Source organism: Physeter macrocephalus, chromosome 5 (genome assembly GCF_002837175.3).
Source record: "Physeter macrocephalus isolate SW-GA chromosome 5, ASM283717v5, whole genome shotgun sequence".
NCBI classification, from domain to species: domain Eukaryota; kingdom Metazoa; phylum Chordata; class Mammalia; order Artiodactyla; family Physeteridae; genus Physeter; species Physeter macrocephalus.
Genome location: NC_041218.1, coordinates 1573974 through 1595759, shown reverse-complemented (window position 1 = coordinate 1595759; position 21786 = coordinate 1573974). Strand labels below are relative to the sequence as shown.

Genomic DNA, 21786 nt, shown 5'->3' with positions numbered 1-21786 from the left:
TGAACTTCCATCCAGGTGTCACTCTGGTTCCTCCAGGAAGATTTCTTTGCTGGTCACCATTAAGCCCTGAGTACTGTTGGTCCCCAGCTCCCACCTTCCCGTGTGTTGTATTCGTTTCCCAGTACAAATCACCCAGTGACAAAGCACCACAAAGCAGGCAGCTTAGAACAGACATATAGTCTCGGTCCTGAGGCTGAAAGTCAGAAATCAAGGTGTAGGCGGGGTGGGTCGGGTGGGTCCCTCCCTGGTGGGTCCCTCCCGGTGGGTCCCTCCCAGGGCTGCAGGACAAGACCTGCTCCAGGCCTCCTCCAGCTTCTGATGTGGCCTCAATCTTTGGAGTCCCTGGGCTCAAGGAGCATCTCCGCCATCGCTGCCTCGGACATTGCATGGCCTTCTACCTGTGTGTGAGCTGTGAGCCCCAATTTCCCTCTTAAGAACACCTGTCTTTGGATATAGGGCCTGCCCAATCCAGCAAGGCCTCCTCCTAACTTTGCATCTGCAAAGGCCGTATTTCCACACGAGGGCACGTCCACAAATTCCAGCGGACTTGAACTCTGGGGGGGTACCAGTCACTCCAGCGGGCGGCTGTCCATGGAGCGGTAATCAGGGAACATCATCCCAGGGAATCCCAGCAATCCTAATAAGGGACAGGTGCGTCATTACGCGGAGCGCGGAGGGACCTGAGGCCTGAGGTTGAGTGACAGGAGCAGTGAGCTCAGGACCAAGCTTCCCGCGAGCAACACGCAGCAACACACCGCGTGGCTCCCATGGCTCCACCCGCGCTCCACCCGCACACGCGTCCGCAAGGATCCACCCCCACCCCTACCCCTACCCCGTAAGCGCGGTTACTACTGTGGAACGTCGTTAGGAGCCTTCTTTACCATAATCTCTATAAAGTTACGAGCGGGGCTACTCTTTGTTGTGGTGCGCAGGCCTCTCATTGCGGTGGCTTCTCTTGTTGTGGAGCACCGGCTCTAGGCCCGAGTGCTTCCGGGGCATGTGGGATCTCCCCTGACCAGGGTTCGAACACGGGGTTCGAACACGTGTCCCCTGCATTGGCAGGCGGATTCTTGACCACTGCGCCACCAGGGAAGCCCTGTAATCAGATGTTTAACCATGCCCTTTAAGTCTTTTGTTATTTATAGATATTTTTGTACTCTGATGCTGTTACAAAAAGCGCTTCATCACCAAGGAGATTCACGGAAAGGCTATGGAAGCAGTTACAACAGTTCCACACCAAGATGATGGCTGTGCAAGGAATACAGCCCATACTGACTTAAAGCAAGGAGCTGTCCTGCCCCTGGGGCCCCTAGATCAGGCATCCAGAGATTTTTACTCCCTGACAGGCGGGGTCAACGCCCCTACCCAGACTTGAAGCAGTTACAGTAGACGGACCATTGCCTTTCTGCTTCCCATAAGAATACAGGAGTAAAATCTCTGCGGGGGGGGGGGGGGGGAGGGGGGCGGGGATGAAGCAGGAGGGGAGGGGGCAGGGCACAAGAATTTCATAGCCTGAGGACATGACATAAACTGATTAGAACCTAATGGGTCCAAGATGGCGGACAAGTCGCCTTCCACTAGACCTTGAGCCTCAGTACACGCTTACATCAGCAAGCTAAATGACACACCCACAGGCACCACGACAGTTCCAAAGCCAACCATAAGTATCAAAAAGTGGGCGGTGGCCCAGTTCCTGGAAATCCCCGCCCCTTCCTAAAATAGCAGGACTACTCCTCCCCCTCATTAGCCTATGAAATTACGCACCCCCATAAAAACTGACAACACCACACCCTGGGGCCTTTCTCACCTTCCAAGGAGTGTGTTTCTCTATAAATAAATCCACTTCTTACCTAAAAAATCTGATTAATTTTATGACAGCCCTGGGCGATGGGCACTCTGATCACCCTACTCTGCAGATGTGGATGCTGAGGCTTAGTGGGTCGAGCAGGTCACACAACAGTGAGGTCAGGATCTGAACCGAGCGCGGAGCCCTGGCTTGAACTTCCATCCAGGTGTCACTCTGGTTCCTCCAGGAAGATTTCTTTGCTGGTCACCATTAAGCCCTGAGTACTGTTGGTCCCCAGCTCCCACCTTCCCGTGTGTTGTATTCGTTTCCCAGTACAAATCACCCAGTGACAAAGCACCACAAAGCAGGCAGCTTAGAACAGACATATAGTCTCGGTCCTGAGGCTGAAAGTCAGAAATCAAGGTGTAGGCGGGGTGGGTCGGGTGGGTCCCTCCCTGGTGGGTCCCTCCCGGTGGGTCCCTCCCAGGGCTGCAGGACAAGACCTGCTCCAGGCCTCCTCCAGCTTCTGATGTGGCCTCAATCTTTGGAGTCCCTGGGCTCAAGGAGCATCTCCGCCATCGCTGCCTCGGACATTGCATGGCCTTCTACCTGTGTGTGAGCTGTGAGCCCCAATTTCCCTCTTAAGAACACCTGTCTTTGGATATAGGGCCTGCCCAATCCAGCAAGGCCTCCTCCTAACTTTGCATCTGCAAAGGCCGTATTTCCACACGAGGGCACGTCCACAAATTCCAGCGGACTTGAACTCTGGGGGGGTACCAGTCACTCCAGCGGGCGGCTGTCCATGGAGCGGTAATCAGGGAACATCATCCCAGGGAATCCCAGCAATCCTAATAAGGGACAGGTGCGTCATTACGCGGAGCGCGGAGGGACCTGAGGCCTGAGGTTGAGTGACAGGAGCAGTGAGCTCAGGACCAAGCTTCCCGCGAGCAACACGCAGCAACACACCGCGTGGCTCCCATGGCTCCACCCGCGCTCCACCCGCACACGCGTCCGCAAGGATCCACCCCCACCCCTACCCCTACCCCGTAAGCGCGGTTACTACTGTGGAACGTCGTTAGGAGCCTTCTTTACCATAATCTCTAAAGTTTTCGTTTTTAAACGAGAATGTATTCGTGCTCATTCGGAAGTTAAAGTTTACAGCCTTTTAAGAGCAGGCACCATTTGCTGCCGTGCGGCTCCCTGCGCTGCCGCCCTCCCGCCAGCAGGGGGCGCCGCCACGCCCCGCACAGCGCGCCACTCTCCGGCCGGAAGTCTCGCCCCGACCGGAAGTCGCGCGTCGGCGCGTCCCGGAAAGTGGCGGCGTCTACGAGAGCTGCAACCCTGTTTCCGAGTGGCTGCTCGGGGCACATGGCCCGCGGGAAGCGCCGAGCCGGGCGGGGGCCGCGCCGCGGGCCTGGGGGCGGCGGGGAGGCGGCCCTGAAGCGACTAAAGCTAGCAGTGGAGGAGTTCGTGCAGGCGACCTCGGAGGGCGAGACCCCCGGCGGCCTTGAGGGGCCCCGGGCTCAGGGACGCGTGCGCCCTGGCGGGAGGAAAAGCCGCAGGGAGCTGAGGAAGGAGAAGCGGCACCTGAGGAAGGCGCGCCGGCTCCAGAGGACGGCCGGCCCCGTGCACGGCCCGGGCGGCGGCGGAGCCGGGGGAGCGAGCGGCCCCCGGGCGGAGGCGACGCAGGAGGAGGACGGCCAGCCGTCCCCACGGCGGGCCTCGCGGCCGTCCGAGGAGCTGCGACCTCCCCCGGTTCCGGCCAAGGCCGGCCAGGCCCAGGCCAGGGGTCCCCTGGGCAGGACCAAGGCCCCCGCAGCCGCCGCCGCTGCCCGGAAACGGGCACTTCTGGCGGCCAACGAGGAGGAGGACCGAGAGATCCGAAAGCTGGAGCGGTGTCTCGGCTTGAACAAGCGCAGAAAGAAGGGCGACGGAAGCTCCGTGCCTCTTAGCTTTGCCCGCGATGGGCTTGACTACGTCCTGGGAGCCCTGGACTCTGGGAAAAGTAGCGGCTGGTATGAAAACAGCAGTGAGGAGGAGGAGGAGGAGGATGCGGGACAGACACTCCCCGAAAGTGACACCGAGGACGAACGGGAGGAGCAAGATGCGGAAGCCGAAGGCGAGCGGGAAGCAGACGCGGGAGCGCAGAGCGAGGAGGAGGGCCAGCAGGGTGTAGGAGGGGGACAGCTGGAAGCCGGAGGAGCAGAAGGGAGAGCGAAGGAAAAAGGGAGGAAAAAGGGAGTCCGTTTTGCCGAAGATGAAGAGAGGAGTGAAAATTCCTCGGAGGATGTTGACGCAAACGATAAGGTATTAGATTGTGAACAATCTGAGTCCTCTGGGATTTCCTTCAAAATAACGGGTGGGGGGCAGAGAGAGCTTGGGACAGAAGTGACACAGTTGATGTATTGATAATTGTTTGAGCTGAGTGTGGGTCTGTCGGGTTATTTAAATGTCCACAATAAAGAGACAGGGAGAAAACATCCCTCGAGACCTTTCTATCCCAGGGACTTACCGGCCGTTCCCACCGTTGTCCTAAGGCCACATCCTCACTCGGTTTACTGCCTCAGTCTCCAAACCTGACTTTGACTCCCCTCCCCCAAGCTTTGTTCCCACCTCCCGTGTACCCTGGGGACTCCTGCAACACCCCTGAGTCACCTCTGCCCACACCTAGTCCTTTTTCTGTCCAGCTGCTCCTGGAGTGGATCCTTCTAAAACACAGAGCCGATCAACGAGACTCCCTTGGATAAAGTCTCACACTGACGACCGGGTTTAGAACCCACAGCAGAGCAGACAAGGCCTCACACGCTGACCCCTTGCCTCTAAAAACAGCTTCGCCTCTAAAAACAGCTTCACCTCCACGCGCACCTTGAAGGCGGCCGTATGGCATGGCTTGTGTTTCCTTCTCCGCTTCTCACCATTTCACCCTTCTGCCTCTGAGTATATTATTTCTTCTGTCTGCAAGACCTTTCCTCGATTTCTCACTGTTTGTGTTTATCTGTTAAGGTCAAACATCTTTGGGAATCTTTTCCCCTCCTGAAGGATATGAAGCGTCTTTCATTTCTGTCCTTGGTGCCTTAGCACCTGGCACTCTGTGAGCAGTGCCCAAGTGCTATCATTTCCTCTCTTAGCACTTTAAGTTTTGACTATTCCCAAGTCTCTTTCACAGCCTGTGGAGGTGTAATTGAGATACTAACGGGTGTCTCAAGATTAAGTTTCTGTGTATGAAAATGTGCTTTCTCCAGCTAAGCTTAAAGCCTGACAGCAAGGATCATGCCTTACAAATGTCTGTCTCCTAAAGGCTTGTCCGGGAGTGCTGGTCGGTGGTAATGACTTGTAATCCTCTCAGTTGAAAATCTAGGAAATAGTGAGCAGTGGGTTGATTTTGATTTTATCATGTAAATTTAGATATTGGTTTTGACGGTTTGAAATTACTTTGGACCGCTTTTTCTCCAAAACTGGTGATGCATTTAATTTAGGTGTTTGTGTGTTGCCGTGCCTACTGTGAACTGAGGCTGGCAGAAGTGTAGAATACAGGGCTCTGTCGGGTAGACGGTGGGGGGGGGCAGCCAGGTCCGAAGAGTTACAGAGGGAAAAGTAAGGTGATGAAACGTAGTGTTGATGTTAATGTACATAGTGACGTCCATCGTCCTGACCATGGCGTGCGTGTCCAGGACTAGAGCGGGCACTCGCCAAATAGCTGACGTTCATGAAGCAGCAGCACTCAGTAGTGACAGCCTCTCCCAGTTCTTGGGAATTTAATATCTAAGTGTGAGTGTAGCAAGGGGAAAGGTGGGGTGTAGTCAATGTACATTTTTTTGTAATTTATTTCTGTCCTTTCAAGCAGAGTCTTTGTGAAAAGGGTGGAAGGTACATCCCACCTCACGTGAGGCGAGAAGAGGAGACAGTGGATGGCCAGAAAAAGGAAGAACTAGAGAGGCTCAAGAAACAGGTCAAAGGTCTGATTAACAGGTAACCTCGAGACAGTGTATTGTGTCACTTCAAGAGATTGTCTCTTTTCTAAAAACACAGGAATGGTTCTGGGAATTAAACCAAAGCCTGCATTGCCTTTTTTTTTTTTCTTTTTTAAATTTCTTTTTAGTTAAAACACTCTTCTTGGTGCATCCTGGAATTTACACTCTTCTTGGTGCATCCTGGAATTTTACCGAACATGCCATTTGATGTTCAGAGTTAGCGCAGCTGCAGTGCATATACATCCTCCCATCCCCACCCAGTACAGCCCTTATCTCCATGTTAGGAAATAAAAGATTTTTGTGCCAGCAGAAAATGGAAAAGTTGGGATTTTTTCCAGCAGTACATACGGATGTGCTAACGATGGTTCCCTCCCTCTGCCGGGGGAGATCGGGTAAGGATATCAGTGGAATATCCTCATCACAGTCTCTGTGGTTTTGAAGGGAATCCTTCATGTGCCTTACTGTGGCCGCATTTCAGCTGGAAGGACAGCAGTTAATGTTATTTGAAGATTCCAGAAGATTCCGTGTTATGTACATATATACTGGATTAATGGGACAGGATAAGAATTGTTCGTGGGTCAAATACATACACAAAAGAGGATCTATTGGAAGTATTAATACCTTTATCAATTTTTTTTAATTGAACTAAAAAAACAGTTCTTTATTTGAAACAGCACTGTCACTCTGTCTTTCCAACTGTCTGCAGGCTGAGTGAGCCGAACGTGGCCTCCATCAGTGGCCAGCTGGAGGAGCTGTACATGGGCCACAGCAGGAAGGACATGAATGACACTCTGACGGGCGTCCTCCTGAGTGCCTGCGCCCCGGACGCGGCCATGCCCGCCAGGCTGGTGATGGAGCATGTCCTCCTGGTCAGCATTCTTCACTGCACAGTTGGCATCGAGGTAGGGCTGCCTCTCTCCAGCCATTAGCTGTCCAAGTGCTGCTTGTGTCAGTGATCAGCTGACACGGCTCAAGGCCACCTTGTCTGTATTGTGTCATCCTACACCACACTCGGCAGCTACGTGATGCTGGCCAACTTCTGCTTTTGCGCTTGGTCCCTTCTGACACGGCCTTATTGTCTGTTAGTTCTGTCCCTCTGGACTGACATCGTGGACTTCCCTTCCTCTTCTCTGTATTCCCCACGGTAACAGTGACTGTTTCAGGTGTTCAGAGCACAGGGCTTTGTGTTGGGCGAGAGGCCACCGGAATGTGAGGTAAAACTGGGCATGAAGCGAGGGGACACGTGACAGTGCCTGGGCTTGGAGCCTCAGTGCCCCTGGGTGGGCCACAGACCTGCCCACCCACAGACCTGCTCGTGTCTGTGAAGTGGGGCCTTGGTCAGGATTCAGTGGACAGCGTGTCTAAAGCGTCTCCTGTGCGGTGCCTGGTACCCAGTAGGTGCTGCTGGGGAAACAGCATCCCCGTGCCATCTGACCTGCCCCGTGTTCTTGGTCCTTGGTCTGTGACCCTTGTGTTGGCATCAGGGAGGCCCACCTCGTCCCGGGTCCTCTTCTGTCTCCTCCCACAGTGAGATCATAACCTTCCTGATCAGCATCCACGCCCTCCCGTGTGGCTGCTTGCAGGGTTGTCGAGGGAAATCGGTCTGGTTACAGGACTTTACACTAAGGTAGACACATGAGTGAGTGAGTAGGCCAACGAGGTGTAATTTTCCAGATGACCTTTATATTGACCAGAGGCCTTGACGATCCCTTAGGACCTTTGCGTGGGACGGTATCTTTTAGTGGTGGTGTTGAGCTTCTCTGCCTTCTGATCGCCCTCCTGCCAAGGACAGGCCTCGGCAGCAAAGTGTCACTGCAAGTCTGATCCCCTGGGGTGAGTCCTCGGGACTCCCAGCAGGATGAGTGGGGCAGGTATTTATTTAGCCCCACTTTGCAAACGCAGCAAAGCCCCTGAAGGCCATGCTGTCCCCCGGATCGCGGGCTGTGGACGGTTCCCGGGGCCTTGCCTCCCCTCTGCCGCTGCGTTCTGCACACTCCTCCCACTTTTCTAGGACTTGCTCACAATTATGGTCTTGAAAACCATTTGGGGTCTTACAGAGGGGGCCTGTCCGGGGCTTACTTTAAAGAGCACAAACTTTCCAGAAGGCCTTCTCCTTCTATCTGCTAGAGGCTCAGCAGTGAGGGCAGTGCTGGGCGGGGAGACCAGCCACCTGGTGACCTGCCTGCCCACCCTCCCCTGGAGGCTTGGTCTGCCGGTTTCACGGCTGGGAGTGTGTGCAGCAGCCTGGCCTGTAGGAAGTGCTCGTTCAAGTTAGTGCTTGTGAGCCTCTGCATGGTTGGAGTTCCGCCTTTCCTCCCACTGCAGGCTCCGTCACCCTCCCTAGAGAAATCTCTGAGCCGCACTTTTCTCCTCTAGCCGAGGTCATATTGTAAGGACTTTCTGTCAAAATTTTATTGAAATTTATTTTTATTTATTTATTTGGCTGGGTCGGGTCTTAGTCACAGCACGTGGGATCTTCACTGCAGCGCGCGGGCTTCTCTAGTTGTGGCGCAGGAGCTCTAGAGCACGGGCTAACTTGCCCCACGGCACATGGGATCTTAGTTCCCCGACCAGGGATTGAACGCACATCCCCTCCATTGGAAGGCAGGTTCTTAACCACTGGACCACCAGGGAAGTCCCAGTGAGAACTTTGAAAGATGGCAACTCTGGGACCTCCTGGGCACAGGGAGACGAGGACAGAGGAGGGGGCGTGGGCCCCGAGACCTCTGAACAGCAAACTCGCCTCAGCTACTCTGCACCAGCTGTTTAGGGAATTGCTCTTCTGGCGTAATTGTTTGATTTCTAAGGGCTGTGAGTCCCTTCTCTTCATTACAAGGCGTAATGGAATCAGTGGATCCCGTCCTAGTGCCCTGTGACGGCCACGATTCATTCAGTGCCATTATAGGCTGTCCTAGTGCACCCCCAGTCCTCCTGGACCATCCCGGAGTACTTGACAATCAAAACGGTTTCAGTACAGACAGCATTTCATTGAGTTACAGGAAAGGCTGTAGACCCTGCCCGCCTACACAATATCAGGAATCCCCTGCATTTGAAAATGCGAGATTATTGGTCCCATTTCTCACTTAAACCTTCACTGACAGCGTGAGGGACAGCTGAAGTGGTCATTCCAGGGCAAGTCGCGAGGGGACTTCAGCTAGCGACAGCCACTAAAACTGGTGCCAGAGGAGGCTGAGCTGTCCAAACTCTGGTTCCACTGAACTTCTCTCAGTCCTGTGATGAGAAAAGCATCCTCACAGGAATCCATGCAAAGAGGAACGTGAGTTACAAAGCCACGGTGTCAGTTACTGAATTGCTTCTGAGTCGTTGAAAAATCAAAACTCCGGTCTCTGCAGATTTGTGTTAAAATCCCCAAATCAGAATTAATTTATTTGCTTAAATTACTTTAGCAATGTGAATGTTATTCCTATTTTTAAATGCTTTACTGTTATATTTTATTTTGAAGACATTAAATGGAATCTATAATTTTGACGGATTTTGATATGATTAAATAATTCCATTTGTGTGATTGAAAACATACCTGAGTATATTTTATACCTGAATTTTTCTTGATGTCCGCAGAATTCTAATTTCTTTTTTAAAGTTGGATTTGAATGTAACATAGTGGTCATGATAGGAGAGTGTATTCTTCAGGTTTATCTTTAGAGAAGAGGCTTGATTTGGGAGTTAATAGATTAAAGTTGTTTATTCTCAGGTCTTCAGAAACTAAAGAACACATCCAGTCTGTCAGAGCTGCCTCTGCGAAGTCACTCTTTCCTCCTGCCGATCTGGTGCCTTTCTCTGGACTCCTCTAGCCTGTATTTTGTTGCGATTTGGCAGTGACATGTGTATATTTTCCTGCGACAGCCTGTCCGGTTGATCTCATCCTCACCTGGGATTTTAACTACCACTCCTGCTTCTATAAGCAGCCCTGCCCAGGTGTCCTACGGTTCAGGCTTTATAAGGCTTTGTTTTTTTCCAACCTCGTGTCTTGTGGGCTCTCAGCTCCCCGACCAGGGCTTGAATTCGCGCCCACCCGCGTTGGGAGCGCAGGGCGCTAACCGCCGGGCGGCGGGGAGCCCACAGGTTAAGATGGCCTTCCCAACCCGCACCTCTGCTCCCGCTCACGGATGAACCGGCCCGCCGGAAGCTTGGCCAGCTGCCGTTACGCAGAAGGTTGGTCTTTCCCATCCAGCGAGTGGCCACACCCTCTAGTTCTGTCGCTGGGTGACTCTTGGGCCCGGTCCGCCTTCAAGGGTCCAGCACGGCTGCGGTGATCCGCGTTCCCGTGTCTCAGCTGGAGAGTCGCCATCACTTCGCCATCGCTCCGCCACCGCCAGGCGCCTACTCCCGTCTTCTCCCTCCAGGCCCAACCAAGCTGGAGAAGTGAGCTGTGTTAGATAGTAGTGCATTTTTAGAGATACGGATGTGTCCTTAACATCCTTAATGATTTCATTTTTCCAAGGAACCAGAACGGCTGCTGGCCAGAAACAGCACCTCGTTGATTTTAAGGACAAGAAGGTGCCCTTCGAGGGAAGGTGTGTGCTGGGCACCCTGCTCTGCGTAGTGTGTGGTGTGGTGTTTGCCTCTGTAAAGCACTGGGCGCTCAGGCTTGTGTTTTTAGAGGTTTTGCCCTGCTGGAGTTCGTATCCTGCCGCATGTACATTTTATGTGTTCATTTTAAAATTACTAGTTCTTTCAACATGCGTTGAAGTTAAAAGAAGAAGGACCCCTGAGAATGACTTGCTAACTTGATTCTTACACGTTTGCAGTAATGCTTTTTCTGTTCATCCAGGTCGGTGCGCACTTTTTGGAGGCTGTGGTGAGGAAGTTTGCTGACGTCTATAAAAGCGGATGTGACGGGAAAGAGTGTGACAACCTGTTCGCCATCATCGCCCATTTATATAACTTCCACGTGGTGCAGTCTCTCCTCATCTTTGACATTTTGAGAAAACTTATTGGAACTTTCACAGAAAAAGATATCGAACTGATCCTGTTAATGCTGAGAAATGTGGGCTTTTCCTTGAGAAAAGATGATGCTTTGTCGCTTAAGGAACTGATCACTGAGGCCCAGGCCAAAGCCAGCGGGGCAGGCGGCAAGTTCCGGGACCAGACCAGGGTATGAGTGCGTCACCTGACCTGCTTCCTAACTGCCTAAACGCTCACACTGACCAGAACCTAAACATGAGTATCTGGGGTAGATACTGCGTTTCGTCTCCTAACGATCCCTGTTATCTTCTGCCTCATCTGGTTTTGTGGCTTCATCTTCAGGGTGTGAGCGAACCTTGTGTCTTTACTGTTGTGAATTTAAGAATCGATCTGTTTAACATTCAGCCATTCAGAAGAGATGTACTGGGAAGGCCTGGGGCGAGGGGCGAGGGGGTTAGCCCGCTCGGCCTTCTCGCTCTTCCACTCGGCAGCGAAGGGACCAAGGCTTCCAGGCCTCGGTTTCCCCGTGTGGAAAGTGGGGCTCATGGTGGCTACCTCGTTTGCTGGTCTGCAGACTGAGGGGCACGGGAGAGCCATGGGAACCTCTGGGCGGGGCGAGGGCTCATTTGAGGAAAAAGGAAAGCGTCCCTGTGGGGAGGCATCAGGGCGCAGGGCAGGGCCGGCCTCGGGGCCTCGTAAACCTGACAGGGAACTAGGATTTTATCCCAGAGGCTCGTGAAGGGCTCTGGGCGGGTTTTCATGCTGAGGTCACTTTGGCTACAAGGTAGGAAAGAGAGAGAAGCCACCTCGGGGGTTGGGGCGATGATCAGCAGAGTTGCAGTGGACGTGGGTTTAGGATGTAGAAGTGGCCAGACTTGGTGGGGGGAAGGGGAGAGACGGAGGGGTCAGAAGTCACCCCAGGTACCAGCTTGGGCCTGCAGGTGGGCGGTAGTTTGTTCAGGAGACACAGACTGGACAGGAAGACTGGCCCATTGTTGAAATGCTGAGGTGAGGGCTCGGGCTAGCTGTGAGGAGGGAGGTGTAGGCCGAGCTCCCTGAGGGTCCTGGGGGCCGCGGAGGTGGTGGTGGAGTTGCTGTGTAAGGGGGCGGGGGCGGCTCCAGGTGGGAGAGGAGGATCGAGGGGCGGGTCCCAGCGAAGACCCTGTCCCTGTGTTGAATGCTCGGCTCACATTTAAAACAGACACGGCAGACACAGGCATTTGGCTCGGGCTGGCCTGAAGCTGGAGGAGCTGGGCTGGGGAGTGACTGGGTGGGTTTGGAGTCCTTGAGCGCTGATGGAAACGTCCTAAAACTGATCGTGGTGACGGCTGCACAGCCCCGAGTGTGCTCAGTGGATGCTTGGCATGTGAGTTATGTCTCAGCTGAAGTGAACGTTGGGGGGAATCTCAGACAGGGTCTGTGGGAAGTCTTTGTGCTGTTCTTGAAAGTCTTCTCTAAGTACGATGTCATTTCCAGTTTAAAAGTTAGAAAAGCAAAAAGGCCAGGAGTGGGAAGAGGTTGCAGACGTGGTGGGGAAGGAGGGCGACTGAGACGGGGGCTGGTGGGGGTGGAAGGGCGCGCGGCCTGGGCATGTTCTTGGCCCGTGGGGCCGGGGAGGGATTTCTCTTCTCGGCCGGGGAGCCCTGGGCGGCTGCTGAGGTTGGTGGGCCTCTCCCAGAGGCGCCCCTGCCCCGTCCTCGGCGGCGGTGTCTTTCTCCCCACGGTGAAGCGTCGTTGGTTCCCGGCATTTGAGACAATGGCTTTTCCCGTCTGTCTCCAGGTTCGCTTCATGCTGGAGACGCTGCTGGCCCTGAAAAACAACGACGTGCGGAAGATCCCGGGCTACGACCCCGAGCCCCTGGAGAGGCTGCGGAAGCTGCAGAGAGCCCTGGTAGGCACCCTCCTTCCCGGCCGCCTGCGCCGCTGGCTCTGCGCCAACCCCCGTGAAGTTCCGGAGGGCGGTGGGGCCACAGGTCAGGTGCCCTCCCGGTTAGCGGGGGTTCCCAGACGTGAAAGGCAATGGCACGTTTCTGTGGGGTGACCCACACTGTGAGCTGCGCGCACCCCACACTGAACCCTCGGCCGCGCCGGAGAATCGTGGGAGGACCTCTGATCACTTTGGAACAGGGCCTGGGCCGGGGTCCCACCAGGACCAGGGAGGCCAGCCTGGGGAGTGGGAGCTCGTCTGTTTAAGCTCCCCAGAGCTTCTCAGCGTGGGGCCCCCGGGTGAGTCCTTCGGCCCGGACACCAGTCAGACCCAGAGTGGCCTCCTCCGGCAGGTCCCAGGCCCCTGCTGGTGGAGTCCTCACTGCCGGCCCTTGGGGCGCGCCTCCTGCCCGAGTCTGAACCTCTCTCCCCACCCCTGCCCCATGACAGCTGTTGTAAGACAAGTGTTTTGGGTGATAGACCCACAAAGCCCAAACACATACACTGAGAGTTTACCTCGAACTTTGGCATTATTCCTAACCGGTTAACTGTCCCAGCTGTCAGTGACCCATCGCAGCTTTCACGCACCAGAAACGCTGTTATCCGAGCTGGGAAGAGCCAGGGTCGCTGTTCCCCAGGCTCTGAGCTGCCGCGGCCTCCACTGGCCGCCGTTTTCTCAATCAGCTGCGAGGCGCTGGCTCAGGGACAGAGACTCAGCTCCGCGTCTCCTGGGACAGCATCCTGAACGCCGAGCGGACCGGCCGCTGGTGGATCGTGGGGTCGGCGTGGAGTGGCGCCCCGATGATCGACAGCGCTCAGCAGAAGACCCCGCGGGAGCAGCTCACGGGGACGGTACGCGGCGCGTTCTCGCCACCGCCAGGCGTGTGACCGGTGGCCCCACGCAGCTTTCCCTCGGTTTATTTGAAGACCTTATAGAAATGGCTACTGCTTTGTGATATCATTTAATTCCATTTCTGTTATTTCCTTTGAACGTCTCAAAATGTTAGGAAAGGGACTTAAACGTTGAGTGGAGTGAGGGGAATGCAGGACGATCACTCCGTCATCCTGGCCTCCCGCCCTCCGGGCCGTCCTGGCCCCCTCCCCCCCGGCCGCAGTGCTTACCTCGCCTTCATTCCACTGGTACTTGGACTGGCAGACCCACTGCTCCCGCGAAGCCTCCCAGATCAAGCGGTTTTCTCTTCGCGGGCTTGCTTTGCCTCTTGCTGGTTTTCCTTTGTGGGGGTGCGGGGGGGTTTGCTCAAGAATAAAGGTTTCGCGTTTACATACATGTATTTACACATACCTTACAGTTAGCCTTGGGTCAAGCCACAGAATTACACATATTACTTCTTAGAAACTTAGTAACTACGCTAAACCAAAGAACAACTTTCACTGAAACGTCTGTATGATCTACGCCCGGTCGTCCCTCTTTCCAGGTTAGCTCGAAGATACTGGAGCTCGCCCGAAAGCAGAGAATGAACACCGACATCAGGAGAAACATATTTTGTACAGTTATGACTAGTGAAGACTTTCTGGATGCATTCGAGAAGCTCCTGAAGTAAGCCTGTGTGTGAGCCTCTGCTCTGTTGTTGAGTTGGGTGCCACGTCGTGGAGGCCGGGGCCCTGCCCCTTCCCACCCGCTGCCCCGCGCCACGGGCTGCAGTCCAGCTCCTGCTAACTGACTGCTGGTAGCTCCAGATTAGGACAGTTTATGATCTGTTTTGATTGGAAAAAATCAGGTGACCACCTGACAGTTCCCGGTGGCTATTGTTTGTCATGAGTTGCTTAAAACCTTCCTGTTAAAGTTGTCTCTGATTACGTCTAAATTAAACTTCCTGTTTAATTTAGTTGTAATTATGTTACAGCTTCTATAATTAGTTGTAATGAGATTGAAAAGCATCTGTGTACAAAGTACGTCTAAAAAGTCTAGTAATGAATTTTCCTTTATTTGCTTCAAATTCAGAAGGAAATGCAGGGGAAATGTTGTAGGACTGGGAATCCTTGTCCAGAGTCAACACTATGCACTAAAAGGATGGATCCTGCTGTGTGCAAACCAGACCATACGTTTTAGAAAAAAGAAAAAACAAGAAGGGCCCACAGCTGAGGCCCTGTTTCTTGTCGGTCGGTCACCAGTGACAGGCCTTTGTAGAGCCTGGGGTCACCTCATTCTGCCACGTTGTTGGAAACCCTGAGGCCAGAGGCTGGGGCCGGGCCTGGAGCTCCGGTCCTGCTACCCGACCCTGTGTGCTCGGCCCACTTAACCAAACTGCCAGACAGGATGTGTTCCTCTGAAAGATTTCTGCCTTAAAGCTGTTAAAATTTGGCCAATTGAAGGCTTAGTCCTCGCTCTTCCTGTCTTACAGGCTGGGGCTTAAGGATCATCAGGAGAGAGAAATTGTTCACGTCCTCGTAGACTGCTGTCTTCAAGAGAAAACGTACAACCCTTTCTACGCGTTCCTGGCGGGCAAGTTCTGTGACTACGCGAGGAGCTTTCAGGTGACAGCTGGGAGGCAGGCTGCCTGTGTCGCACGCTCCTCTAACCACTCTGGCTGGCTCGGCCCACCTGGGATGCGGGCCCTGAGTCAGGCCACCCCGGCCCAGAGCGGTGTGCAGAGAGTGGGCACAACCTGAGCCGTGTCCCCATGCCCCCTTTCCCTGTCACCGATGAGGGGTCACGACCCGCTTAATCGGCGAGTGCCTCTGGTTTATGCTGCACCGTCTTTTTCTAATGTTTCTGCTCATTTAAGGGAAAATACTGCAATAGAAAGAAATTACTGTGAAGCTATTTCAAACTACTGTAAATAGGACAGGAGAGTGTAGTTGCTTCTAAAAAGTCTTGGTTTTTAGGATATTTTAAGTAAATGAATAAGTACAGTACCTTTGGATTATATTTTTAGTGATTTATTCTAATAATTCGTTAAATTTTACCTTTTTTTTTTCTTTCTTTCTTTTATATTAGATGACATTCCAGTTCAGCATATGGGACAAATTTCGGGACTTAGAAACTCTGCCAGCCACTAACTTCTCTAATTTGGTTCAGCTGGTGGCCCACTTGTTGAAGACAAAGTCACTGCCACTTTCCATTTTAAAGGTGTGTGTAACGCGCGAGATGTGAAGCACTGAAAATGATAGCGTACGGTTGAGCCTTGAGCCACGTGGGGGTCAGGGGCACCGCCCCCTGCACAGTCGTAGTCCGAGGGTAACTTCACAGTCGGCCTCCGTATCCTGGTTCCACATGTGAGGATGCAACCAACTTTGGAGCGCGTGGTCCTGCAGTGTGTATTTAGTGAAAAAGTCCTCACATAAGTGGACTGCACAGTCCAAAGGTGAGTTCAGGGGCCAGGTGTAATTCTGTATGCCTGGTACCTTAAGAATATGCATTTCCTTAGATCCTGACTCACCTGAAAAACACTCTCATTATCAGACCATCATAGGAAATCGCCAGATGAGCACGCAGTGTAAATTTGCCTAGTAGCGCGAGGCGCCTTTACAGTTGTTTGCTCCTTTCCATGAATGAGTCTCGGGACTTGCAGTGCACGTACAGGCCATCGTGAGTCCCGCGGTGGCTGCGGCTCCGTCGGGAAGGAGTGGGGATGTGGGAGCTGTGCTTCTGCCGCCCCGCCCTTGGCTGTGGCACACCTGTTAGAGCAGGGCATCCTCACCCCCGCCGAGTTCCCACGCTGACTCCTCGGAGACGATGAGATGCAGATGCTCTGGAGGTGGTCCCGGGTGGACAGCAGAGCCTAGACATGAGAGGCGGGTCAGGGTGGCCTGGACAGTAGGACCTTGGGGGTCTGGGGGTCTTGAGGGTATGGACTGCTAGAGAAGCTGAGGGGCAGGGATGGCTGGGCGCCCGGCCTCTTGCCTTCTGCTTCCTGATCCTTGGGACAGGCTTGGCTGCAGTTTCCTGTCTGTGTTTATGTATTTGTTCACCGGAGCGCCTGTCGAGTTAACTGCGTGTTCCTTAGAGATGTGCCCTTGGGTTTTGGCTACTGTACTGAAAATGAGGACCAGAGCCTCATCCCACGTTCCAGAACTGGGGAGAATTTACAACACGGAGAGCTAGTGCCTTCTCCTTGCTGGGGGGGGGGCGGGGCGGTCTTGCCTTCGGTTCACTTGAGTTTGAGCTCAGAATGGAACAGGATGTGGCGTGTCCCTCAGATGCGGCAGGTCCTGGAGACTCCTTGAAGCAGCCCGGCCCCTCCATACCTCACGGGGCTCTGGCTGTAGGCAGCACCCGTGTCTGCATGTGGTTAACCAGGCTTTTGAGGTCCTTTTACAGTTATTTAACTTGGCATAAGGTTGAAATTTATCCATGTTGATATCTGCAGTTCTGTCCTTGGATTTTATTCCTGCTCTATAGTATTCCAATGTACAAGTATACTATGATTGTTATATGTGTAAATTAGTCTCTTCTGGATCTAAATTGTGTGTGTGTGTGTGTGTGTGTGTGTGTGCGCGCGCACGCGCGCACGTGTGTCTGTGTCTGTGTGTGGTTTTAATTAGGGGATAGTTTCTTCAAGGCATGGAGATTATCTACGTTTCAACTCCAGGAATGAGATTCCTGAATCGCTGGGTCCCCATCCGCCCCCTGGACCTGACTCAGCCCTGCCGAGTTGCTCTCACCAGTGGTGTGCACGCCCTGCAGCAGTGCACAGGGCCCCGCGTCAAATGACAGCCGTTCGTTTTATAAAACTGGAAATAGCCTTAGTTAAGGGGCAAAGGGAGCAGTAGTTTTTTACTCAAACTAGAGTCAGAAATCACTGCAGAGCTGGCTCAACAGTGTAACTTTATTATTTTCTATCTGGACTCTGTTAGGTCGTTGAATTCAGTGAATTGGACAAACCCAGAGTCCACTTTTTACGGAAAGTGTTACATATGCTGCTCATGGAAACGGAAGTTGAAGACCTTGGTTTAATTTTTGCAAGGTTTGTTCCCAGCTCTTTCGATAAAACGTGGAAAAGAGGAGAGAAATTGTTTTCACCTGTGTTGTTTTATAAAAGCAAGTTTGTTGTACTTACATGTAGCTTTTCAGTTTTAATTTTAATAATATCCTGAACATTAATTTGGGGAACATGAGGCTTGCCTAATAGCAAACAGAAAATGATTTCTGACAGATAGGATATTAAGTTCTTACTTGAGAATTCTGACCAGATGGAAACCAGGTACGTCCCCCGCTTCGGGGTCCCTAGGGCTGAGACGGGGCCGGCCGGTCACTGACGCGTGTCCCTTCCTCCTCAGGGTGTCCGACAGCCCCGCGCTGGGCCTGCTGCGGGAGGGCCTGAAGCTCTTCATCAGCCACTTCCTGCTGAAGGGCGGGCAGGCCCGCGGGGGCTCCGAGGAGGCCAGTGTGCTGCGGGAGAGAGCCGAGCTGTGCGCGGGGGCCCTGCAGGGGAGGGCGTCCCTGAGGCCGTAGCCGGGTCTGGGGGCCGAGGGGTGCTCATTCGCCTGCGATGTGGGGCTGTAGCACAGTCTGTCGTATTTAAAATACTCTGTTTCGGTCCAAGGTTTTACGGTATTTGTGTTTTGAACCGTCTTCAAATTACCTATATTTATATTTCTAGGAGGTGGGGGAGAGGGAGGGGGAGGGGTGGGCCCTGGGCAGCGATGATGCTGCGGAGGGGGTGTGCCAGTGCCTAATTTTCTAATAGACAAAGTGAGCCTCTAGAGGGTGCAGTTACAAAGAAATGGATGGTGTTTTTATTTATCTTTTATGTATTGGTTAAAAGTTCAGAAACGGTCAGTTAAACATTCCTGAGGTTTGATTGATTATTTCAAGTACTTGGAAGGCACGTGTTCTGGAAGAGTCAGCAGTTGACTCAAGCCTTGCAGATGTGGGTGCAGCACAGCGGGGGGACGATCCTGGTTCCTCACCTGAAGTTCTGACGTGGGAAAGGACATCTTCCTTCCCCGCAAGTGTCTGTCACTTAGACCCATCGAGTCCAGGTGTGATGCACCTTCCCAAACAACTTTGAAGTCACCAGACGGACACTGGACACAGCAGGTGCCGCCTGCTGAGCGGTGTTCTTGGGGTATAAACGCGCACAGGACAGAACCGCCTGCGAGGGATGAATGTTCAGGATGCACCTAAGATAGAGCGGCTCTCTCCCTCCCTTCCTCTGCTCATGGACAGAGAGAAAGCAGATGAAGCAAAATGTTCACTGTTGGGTGAAGTTTATACACATGAAGTATATTTTTACAGTTTTTCCTTAAGTTTTAAATTATTGCAAAATAAACAATTCTCATAAAGCATTCATAATGCAGAACGCATTCTTCAGAGGTCTAAAACGTTCCAGTGTCTTTTCATGAAAATAATTAGCCTAATTCAAATCACTTCTGCCTCTTTTGTGGAAAAAAAAAATTAATTAGGCCTTACTGTAAAGCAGTGACACTGCTTCTGTTGGTTTACTTCACTGGTGAGGTGCCCCTGGGTTAGCGGCAAGAGCCCGACGGGATGGCGGCAAGGCCCTGCTTGTTGACCGTGACCAGGGCCCGCGTCCTGGGCAGCAGTGACGTCAGTCGCCGAGGGCTCTGGGCACGAGGCTGCCGAGCTGTGGGCACAGACGGCATCCCGGCCGAGGTGGCACAGCGGGATGCCGCGCGTCCCCTTCAGGCGTCGCTTGGTGTGGCGGGGATTCAGCACCCGACATTTGCTCTTGACTCTCAGCCCGTGTGTAAGATTCAGTCCAGCTTTCCCAGTTGTGTGTGTGACTGTGTGTGTGCTCAGGCTGTGGTGTCTCTGAATTACGTCAGCTCAAAGCCTCTCTTTAGGGGACCCGAGTAAGAGGTGGGACTTGGTCGCAGTCCACGTTTGCTGGGGGCCTCCTGGGGGCCACACGTGGAGCTGAGCCCTGGGACAGCTTGAAGGGTTCAGAACCATCATTTAAGTTTGACGGGACAGGTCCTGTAGTCAAAGTGCCCCAAAGAGTGATGGGGACAGCCAGCTATTCCCAGCGCTCAGGGACGGAGAGCTTCTCAAAGGACGTGACGCTGGGACGTGACGGGACGTGACGTGCTCTTCCAAGAGGGGCTGAGGGGGCACTCGGAGGACACGAGGGCACCAGCCGGGGGTCGAGAGTGCGGAGCCTGGCTGTGCGGGGGCCCTGGGACCCAGGACAGACAGCAGGACAGGCACTTGCAACCTGGTTGTGAAGGACCACTTTCTCCACGCTGAGGAGTTGGGGATTTATCGGCTCAACCATAGGAAGCCATCGAAGGATTATTGCCAAGGAAGTTAAATCATCAAAGTTGTGTTTTCAAGAATATTGCTGGAGAAAGGAAGGTGGTGGATCAGCATGTGGGCAGGCTGGTGGCAGAGACCAGGTAGATGGTTCTTGTGACCTTCCAGGCAGAAGTGATGATTCCGGCCTGGGAGAGCAGCTGTGCGAAGGAAGACTCCTGGAGACGTTTCTGACGGACATGCACCGGAAGTTGGTGCCTTTCAGTGAAGAGGTGGAGGGGTGGGGGTGGGGGGCAGTTTGGGATGCCCCCGGTGGCTTGTCAACATCGGGGTCGGGGTTGAGGGTGCAGACACACCGCTGGAGCTGGGGGCCTGAGGGCTGGGAGTTGGAACCCCTCGAGGAGACTTGAGTTATGAGGAGAAGGCCAAGACCAGGATGCTGGACGCGCCTAGCATCCTGTGCAGAGAGCAGAGCCCGAGGGAGGGCCTGGAAACAGGCCCGGGAGTTGGGCTTTGGGGATTATCCACCAGCAATTCAGACCCATCCTGGGAACAGTAGCTCTGTAACAGCGGCGGCAACTTCAGGCAGCAACCATACGTGAACAAAGACGCTGTGAGCCTCTGGGGGCCTCACGTCTCCCCGAGTGTGAAGCACTTAGGGTGCACGAGCAGGTGCGTAGGGAACACCTCCACGCACACGTGTCCTGAGGGTGTTAACGAAAGGTCAGTAAAACTTAGATTTTCTTGGGAAAGTAATATTGGCCTGGGAATCGGGAGTTTTCTCTTTCTCACCCTTATGTTTCGTATCATATCGTATTCTACACTGACAGAGCTGGTGGGAAAGGGGTCAAGTTCACAAGATGACATTTATCTTGAGTGGCGCTGAATAAATGATGAAAAATGATGTTTGCATGATAAGATGATGAAAGGGAAAATGGGGACCAGTTTTAAATGTTCTAAGCCTGCAGAGGTGACTTCAGAACACCCAGGGTGTGTGTGTTTGGAAAACAATGCCTTGTGTGTGTCCACCGGGCTCGGGAGCAGGGCGATTTTGACCTTGAGCACGTCCAAAGCAAGACACATGGCCACGGCCTCTGGGGGTTATCGCGTCGGCACTTCCCCGCTCTCAAATACCCAGTGTGCAGGAGATTGACCCCCGCTCCCGCCCCCAGCGTGGTCTGTGTCCTTTATTCCTGCCCTGGGGCACCAGCCAGTGGTCCCTTGCCTCCCTCCCCTGTGCTTCACCACACCTGGGTGGGCTCCTGCCGACCAGAGAGGGGGAGGGGCGCCCCTCGAGGGCCCAGTGAAATATGAAACCCGGGCGGATTCACTTCAGGCCGAGGTAAAAATGATTAAGAGCATTTAAAAACTATTTTCTATAGAAAATCGTTTAAAATGGACTATTTGTTTCATTTTACTTTGTCAGAAGTGTTTCCAAAGAAAGAGGGCAAATCCTTCCGCTCTTATTTGTTTGGTTTGCCCATCGTTAACACGTGCCACATTTGCTTTTTCTCTTCTTTCTATCGAATCCACATCCATTTATGCACACACACGTTTTGATGGCATCGACTGGAAGTACAGACATCATGACACTTGACTCCCGACCCCTCGTTCTCCATTACTGGTGACACCGTTCCCGCACCTGAGAACATGAACATGCATGTAGTGACAGAGTCCAGCAGACAATTCCGTTTTCATGCTGCCAGTGGTTCCAAACTCAATTTTCTATAGTTGTTTTTTTCCTAGACAATACATACAGTCAAGGTTCAAACATTTCATTTCCTTTTATTTCTCTTTTAGTATACAACACCCACCCTCGTGTAAAATTTCTCACGAAACTGGGCTTTGAGGAGTCCTGGCCCGTTGTCACGACAAATCCTGGTGGGCTTCACGTAAACATGGTTGGGAAAATCACAGCCCGGTGACGCTGGCGTCTCGGGACAGACAGTACGAAGCTCACAACTGGCCACACTAGTTACGGTCGAGGCCAGCAGACC

General features: G+C 53.3%; 1 protein-coding gene across 2 annotated transcripts; it reads left to right on the top strand.

Annotated features, from left to right (window-relative positions):
* The first annotated feature begins 3094 nt into the window (after positions 1–3094).
* NOM1 (nucleolar protein with MIF4G domain 1) lies at positions 3095–18146 on the top strand. 2 transcript variants are annotated; one of them, XM_028489510.2, is made up of 11 exons: positions 3095–4093; positions 5631–5755; positions 6464–6659; positions 10550–10873; positions 12464–12574; positions 13294–13461; positions 14046–14167; positions 14973–15105; positions 15569–15700; positions 17428–17537; positions 17851–18146. In XM_028489510.2, exons 1-11 carry the CDS (start codon positions 3155–3157, stop codon positions 18023–18025), a joined length of 2535 nt encoding a protein of 844 aa, XP_028345311.1. In that variant the 5' UTR covers positions 3095–3154; the 3' UTR covers positions 18026–18146. The 2 variants fall into 2 exon arrangements, with proteins under 2 accessions (XP_028345311.1, XP_028345310.1); XM_028489509.2 differs by having other exon boundaries at positions 5628–5755.
* The last annotated feature ends 3640 nt before the right edge of the window (positions 18147–21786 follow it).

Bases quoted from the DNA above. Each gene is read 5' to 3' on its own strand.
- NOM1 (XM_028489509.2), top strand. From the start codon at position 3,155: ATGGCCCGCGGGAAGCGCCGAGCCGGGCGGGGGCCGCGCCGCGGGCCT. The intron at 13,462-14,045 runs GTACGCGGCGCG...CCCTCTTTCCAG, and splicing joins GGGAGCAGCTCACGGGGACG to GTTAGCTCGAAGATACTGGA. The intron at 14,168-14,972 runs GTAAGCCTGTGT...CCTGTCTTACAG, and splicing joins GCATTCGAGAAGCTCCTGAA to GCTGGGGCTTAAGGATCATC.